Source organism: Parambassis ranga, chromosome 22 (genome assembly GCF_900634625.1).
Source record: "Parambassis ranga chromosome 22, fParRan2.1, whole genome shotgun sequence".
Taxonomy (NCBI): domain Eukaryota; kingdom Metazoa; phylum Chordata; class Actinopteri; family Ambassidae; genus Parambassis; species Parambassis ranga.
In genome coordinates this window covers 17,004,015-17,010,852 of record NC_041042.1, presented here as the reverse complement: position 1 = coordinate 17,010,852, position 6,838 = coordinate 17,004,015, and the positions used below count along the sequence as shown (strand labels likewise).

At 40.0% G+C, this 6,838-nt stretch overlaps 1 protein-coding gene and 2 long non-coding RNA genes across 3 annotated transcripts; all 3 read right to left on the bottom strand.

Annotated features, from left to right (window-relative positions):
- Positions 1 to 2,176: 2,176 nt before the first annotated feature.
- On the bottom strand, positions 2,177 to 3,073 carry LOC114428092 (uncharacterized). Its single transcript, XR_003669515.1, has 3 exons — positions 3,055 to 3,073; positions 2,842 to 2,969; positions 2,177 to 2,723 (listed from the first exon to the last, which is right to left on the bottom strand). It is a non-coding gene; the product is annotated as an uncharacterized LOC114428092 (long non-coding RNA).
- A 194-nt stretch (positions 3,074 to 3,267) lies between these two features.
- On the bottom strand, positions 3,268 to 4,276 carry LOC114428091 (uncharacterized). The gene is made up of 3 exons (XR_003669514.1): positions 4,235 to 4,276; positions 3,714 to 3,808; positions 3,268 to 3,378 (listed from the first exon to the last, which is right to left on the bottom strand). It is a non-coding gene; the product is annotated as an uncharacterized LOC114428091 (long non-coding RNA).
- A 2-nt stretch (positions 4,277 to 4,278) lies between these two features.
- On the bottom strand, positions 4,279 to 6,214 carry LOC114427844 (interferon-inducible GTPase 1-like). Its single transcript, XM_028396051.1, has 4 exons — positions 6,165 to 6,214; positions 5,412 to 5,979; positions 4,806 to 5,074; positions 4,279 to 4,287 (listed from the first exon to the last, which is right to left on the bottom strand). The coding sequence occupies exons 2-4, from the start codon at positions 5,971 to 5,973 to the stop codon at positions 4,279 to 4,281; spliced, it is 840 nt and encodes a 279-aa protein (XP_028251852.1). The 5' UTR covers positions 5,974 to 5,979; positions 6,165 to 6,214.
- Between the last annotated feature and the right edge of the window lie 624 nt (positions 6,215 to 6,838).

The window sequence follows — 6,838 nt, the reverse complement described above, 5'->3', positions numbered from 1 at the left end:
ATGTCCGGTGAGTATGCTGGCCATGCAAGAACTGGGACATTTTCAGCTTCCAAGAATTGTGTACAGATCCTTGCAACATGGGGCCGTGCATTATCTTGCTGAAACATGAGGTGATGTTCATGGATGTATGGCACAACAATGGGCCTCAGGATCTCATCACGGTATCTCTGTGCATTCAAAATGCCATCAATAAAATGCACCTGCGTTCTTCGTCCATAACAGATGCCTGCCCATACCATGACCCCACCACCACCATGGGCCACTCGATCCACAACATTGACATCAGCAAAGCGCTCACCCACACGACGCCACACACGCTGTCTGCCATCTGCCCTGAACAATGTAAACCGAGATTCATCCGTGAAGAGAACACCTCTCCAACGTGCTAGACGCCATCGAATGTGAGCATTTGCCCACTCAAGTCTGTTACGGCGACGATCTGGAGTCAGGTTAAGACCCCGATGAGGACGACGAGCATGCAGTTGAGCTTCCCTGAGACGGTTTCTGACAGTTTGTGCAGAAATTGTTTGGTTATGCAAACCAATTGTTTCAGCAGCTGTCTGAGTGGCTGGTCTCAGACGATCTCGGAGGTGAACCTGCTGGATGTGGAGGTCCTGGGCTGGTGTGGTTACTTGTGGTCTGCGGTTGTGAGGCCGGTTGGATGTACTGCCATATTCTCTGAAATGCCTTTGGAGACGGCTTATGGTGGAGAAATGAACATTCAATGCACGAGCAACAGATCTGGTTGACATTCCTGCTGTCAGCATGCCAATTGCACGCTCCCTCAATGCTTGTGGCATCTGTGGCATTTTGCTGTGAGACAAAACTGCACATTTCAGGGTGGCCTTTTATTGTGGGCAGTTTGAGGTACACCTGTGCACTAATCATGATGTCAGATCAGCATCTTGATGTGGCACACCTGTGAGGTGGGATGGATTATCTCAGCAAAGCAGAAGTGCTCACTATCACACATTTAGACAGATTTGTGAACAATGTTTGAGAGGAATGGTAATATTGTGTATCTGGAATGAAGTTTAGATCTTCAAGTCCATCTCATGAAACATGGGAGCAAAAACAAAAGTGTTGCGTTTATATTTTTGTTGAGTGTACAATAAATAAACATGCGAAATAATACCCACTAACTAACCCAAAAATAAACAAATTATTCCAATAAACAAATTGGCAAAGTAGCTCCTACTAACATCATCTGCTGTAATGTACTGAAACTCCACACCTCCAGACCTTTTTACAGTGATTGTGTGACATAATGGAAAAAACCTGGACAGAAAGCAGGAAGCCTTAACACACTGAATATCTATATCAGCATATTGTTTACGAATATGATGCATCACTCTGAGGTGTCAAAGCCCTTTTAAAGACTCTCTCTGAATCTTCAGTGAGCATGTCGAGGATATGATTCAGACCTTTGTAGGTTGTTATAAAAGAGACGCCCATTGATACTGGGATTCCGAGAATTGGAATTAATCTGGAGCCTTCCTCTGTTGCCATCAGTGCAGCCGTGCCTGCTAGTGAAGACAGCACCCTCACGACAAGGTCTCGGGTTACTCTTTTTGCAGCCAGCGGTGAAACTGTGACAGACATCAGATCCTTAAAAGGAACATTTATCCTTGCAGCAAGTCTCTGCAGCGTTGAGACATCGAGACCAAACCCAACCACGTACTGCGTGATAGCAGCAATCAGTACACAGCAAAATCAACAGTGTCAATTCAACTCTAATAGAGTTAAATTCAACACTTTAAAAGTGTCTATATTGGTCCACTCTGAATTGAGTTATTTCAACACTTTTGAAAGTGTTAAATATTTTACACCGTGACAGAGTTGAAGCAACACCATCAAGAGCTGAATTTTAACACTGGCAGTGTTGAATTTATGCAACACTAGTGTACAGAGTCAAAATGTAACTCTTTCAGTGTATAATTTTTAACACTAAATAGAGTTAAACTATGTTAACACTATAGACAGTGTTAAATATAACTAAATATTTAACTCTTCTATATAGTTGATTTCTATTTTAAACAACACTATTGGGAGTTATATAATAATCCTCAATTTCACTCCCCAAAACATTACATATAAAATTATTGAAAAAAAACACACAATACAAAAAACTTTGTTCAACTTGTATTTTGTTAAAATGTCAACAGAACAACAACAGAAGCACTCTACAACAAGTTAAACAATATGACAATGTGGTACAATGTATGTTTTTCCATCCATTTCATTTTAAAACAGTTGGTTACATGGTCTGTAATAAATTAACTCCTTTAGTGAAAAAATCTAAATCAAAAATCAAATCTGCACCTTGGATTTCTGAAGTATAGCTGAGAACTGCTTCTCTTGCTTGACTGTGAATGTCCTTTACAAATTATAATTATAATATATATTATAATTATATTTTAAAAAGTCTTGCTCGGAGTTCCCTGACTCTGGGATTTTCTTTGGCACTTCCCAATGTTAAACACTGTGGTTTGGATGAACGTGTAGAAGTTGTAGAGGGCTTGATGGTAGTTGACACTGAAGATGAAGTGTGCTTTTAAGAGCTCATCAAAAGCTGCCAGTGATGTCTGTGCCTTGCAAGGGATGGCCTTGTTGTCAATGATGACGTAGTACCTTTGGATGCTGTTCTTCTGTTCACCAACACACAGGAGGAAGGGCTGTCCTGGCCCCACATCTTCAAGCAATGTTTCAATACTGGCTCCGATCTATGACAACACATTAAGAGGAACCATGAGAAAACAATGAAATGTAGCACCAATTAACAACAAAACAAATGTGCAGCAGTGTCAAATAACTTTGTAACAACGCAAAACAATTACTTACCCGCAGATATTTAACAATATGGTTAACAGCTTGATAGGAGCTAATTTTGGCACTCTTCTTGTGGCCTTTGGAGGTAGGAGGAAGCAGGTGAACCAAGAGTAGAATACTTGAGAGGTCGCTGTCTCAGCCTAGCAGCAAAGCAGAAAACAAATTAAAGATACTTATATATGAAATAAATCACATATATTGAAAAGAATAATATGGCAAACTTACCAGCACTGTCTGAGTTTTGAGCATCTCTCACCATCTAAAAGAGATAGAAACAGAAAGGTATGAATGAATTTAGCCTTTCCACCAACAAAACCACAGGATCTGAGAATGAACAACCTGATATATCACTCATTATAAAAGGGGAGGCGGCCACACACCTTTCGCAGATTCCCGATCAGCATGGGTTCTTTTCCCTCCATTTGTCTTAACAATCACAGTTGCATCTGAGGAATCTGAGGATAGTAGCAGAGGACGACGAGTCTGACACTGATGCATTCAAGAATGAAATGTCTGATACAGGTGACTCCAAAACCTCATGAAGGACAACTGTAATGCATTTTAAAGAAATACAAACAATTACAATGACAAAATAATTAGTCCTCCACAATATTCGTCGTTAGTGATCCACCGTTTCCCTGGCTAAGTCTCACCTGTTGACTGTTCAGTGGACACTGTAACTGTAAGGTTCCCTGCTTGCAAAAGCTCCTCAAACACATCTGCATCCACCTCTGTCCCTGATTCATCTGTCAAGTGCAGCTCTGCCTCAAGTGGAAGACCTAGCTTCTCTATGACTGAGAAAGTATTAGATGTAGAACTCTAAAGAAACTGGTTTCTTCTATTTCTATTCTCACAGAACATAATACAAGTTATGTGATACCAACCTTTCTGAAGAAATGTGTTGAAGTCTTCATAGCCCTCCAGCCACTTTGACATACTTCTGACTTTCTCCATATCTCACCTTCACCAACATGTTGTACTATAAAGAAAACAAAGAACATTTGTGAATTGTCTACAATTTATCTGACGCTGCAGTCAGCTGCAATTTTCATTCCACCTGTGTAACTTGAGTAATGTCACTACACTAAAACAGTTATTATAATTAGCATTATTCCTTGCTCCTGAAAGTACAAAATATATTAATATACATGACAAAAGAGTCACTTTTCTTTACTGCATCAGTCATGTGTAGCTTACTAGCGCGTAGCATGGTAAATCGCGCTAAAAACGCCTAGCATAAAACACTTGAAAAATGTTCGTCTGCACTGTCAAAACAACACAAAACTGAATGGACAGCACTCCATGACAACAGACCATTATTACACATTAAAGTGTTTAGCTTAAATGATACAATTCACAACACAAGCTAATAATTTTAATGACAGCGATCCCTCCTGCGACTTACCTCCAGCAATGCATATTAGCAATGTGGGGGAAGGGCAGGAGGGGCTACAGGAGCTGAGGAGGGACAGAAAGGCGAATGTAATGATACTACTTCACTTTAATAATATAACGTTTACTTAGCTAGCTAGGTAACACGGTTTTACATTGTGAATCGGCTAACAAACCATATCTAACTACCGGCCCACCTTATCCTCCTAAAAACTACTACACAGAAAATGTCATTAAATGTGACATATTGTGTTTGGTTTACTTACATGAGAAAGCTCTTCACAGTTGACGTGGAAGAAATAGGAGAGTAAGAGAGTAGTCCTTTGCAGGTGCTCTCCTGCCGCTCCCAAAGTCTCAAATACGTCACAGAGCCGTTAGATTTGTGGCTCACTCAGAGTTGATTTTGAAATTAACACTGAACAGAGTTGATCGGATTTGACTCCCAGGATCAACACTAACTCTTTTTAAGGAATAACTCTCTTGTAGTTGAAATAACTAAACAAGTGTTGAAATGACTCTGTATTTTTGACACCCAACACCAACACTGAGAATTTAACACTTTTGATTTTGCTGTGTATGCCTACATCAACAGCAATAGAAAGACCAGGAACAGGAACAGCTGCTCCTACTGCAGAGGCAGCAGCATAGTATTTTATTTTGGACTTAAAAGCGTTTTTTTTTTTCTTGATGATCTCCAGGCTGGTGATGGGTGTGGTTCTCAGGAGAGCATCCTTTTTGTGTTCAGGAAGTTCTGTCTCTAATGTCTCCTGTAGCTGAGGGAAGTCAAAGTCATGGAGGTTAAAGCTGGACCCCAGGAAGACCTGTGGAGACTCAAAGCCTTCTTTCTGAAGACCTGTGTTAGAAAAGAAAAGAAAAATAAAATTAAATCAGTCTGTTTGTGGTCACTGTGCTCATTAAAAAGGACTTAAGGACCAAATCTTAGTAAAGACATCTGGCCTTAATACACCATCATAATGGTCAGAATGAAAAAAGGAAATTGTATTTAATATTATGTCATATGAGAAAGAGTGTTTGTGACTATAGAAACTCAACATTAAATTTGCTTCTAGTAAGATCTGTAAGATCACAACATTAGACTGTGTGAGTGTGTGCAGTCTGGAAGCTAGGGTTGTGTGAGCATGATGGCGAACACCATCACAGGTGGGAACATGTCCTCAGTGTGAACTAACCTTGAATGCAGTTGTCCCTGATTTTGGTTAAAGTCTTCTCTCTGTCAAAGTTACTCTTGCACGTAATTTCTTCACTTTGTAAATCCCTGTCGATCTTTGAGCGGACAAAGTAGAACTTCTTCTTCATCTTCCTGATCTTCTTAGCCAGTCTGACGTCATTTTCTCTGAAGCGAGTGTCTGAGATGATGATGAAGAAGTCATACTTCTCCAGTCCAACATGCTTCTTGTACTTATTAGCTGGAAACTTGGTGGTGCCGATACCAGGGAGATCCCATAAGACCACATTAGGATAGTTTGGATGAGGGTATGCTGTAACCTCTGTGGTGGTTTCTACACAACCAGTGGGTGCAGCTCCATCATCTCCATTGTTTATGCCTCTGAAGGCATTAACAAAGGTGGATTTACCAGAGCCAGACTCTCCAGTGACAGCGATGTTGAGTGGAATGTTGTTCTGCTTGTCTAAAAACTCATTGATCTTTTCTACAGCCAGGGTTTGATCACTGTTCTGGAGTACTTCTTTAATTACTTCTGCGAGTGGCTCAGAAGAAGGTAGACCAGCCATTGGCAACTGAAGGAAAGTATAGGAAGTTAGAATTTGAAAAAAGAATCAACAGATGATCATCATATTTAAAAATCTCCACCTATTCTACCTGATTTAGGAATAATCTAAGTAATAATCATAGTAAAGCGAGTTCTACTTAGTTACATACAGCACCATCAAAAGGATAAATCAGAATATTAGCAGGTACTTAAACTGGAGTCCTGCTCAAACAACCACTGAGTGAGCAGCAACAACACCTTAATCTACACTGATATTTGTTAGACAAAGCACTAGGCTGTCATCAGCTGTCATTGACCTATCAAAACACTTTAGGTGACGCAGTATAAACCAATCAGTTGTCTTCATTTCAAGGTAAACCTGTAATACATGTCATTCCCAGGAAGTACACAGGGCGGAGCTGCAAGTATTCACTGTAGGTGTGTAGGCGGGGAGAGTTTGAGTCTGTAAAGGGCTTTATGCACGCTATGGGTAAAACATTTTTATGTTTTAATGTTTAAAATCATTCATGGTCTGTCTTGTCCTCCACTTGGACAATTTATAAGCTGCCCACGGCTTATAAATAATCAGACCTGCCAACATGAATCTCCTTTGTCCTGGCTTCACCTTGCTCCTGCCATCTTGTTTAAATGTCTTTTTATGTATTTTATATGTATATAACCTGAACAGTTATATGAATGATTTATTCAAATGTTGATGCATTGGCATGTAGTTATTAGGGTGACTTTTTAACATCTGTTAGAAAATTCTAATCTGATAATGATTGTTACATAAAGTCAAAGGTGTGGTGATGTTTCCCTTGTTCCTGCTCATGGCTTCTTTGATTTGATGGTACAGGTTTGACCACTTTGTGAAACACAGACTCTTT

Excerpts from the sequence above, each read along its gene's own strand:
- LOC114427844 (XM_028396051.1), bottom strand. The coding sequence starts at position 5,973 with ATGGCTGGTCTACCTTCTTCTGAGCCACTCGCAGAAGTAATTAAAGAA. Across the intron at positions 5,075-5,411 it reads CAGGGACAACTGCATTCAAG|GTCTTCAGAAAGAAGGCTTT; the intron begins GTTAGTTCACAC and ends TTTCTAACACAG.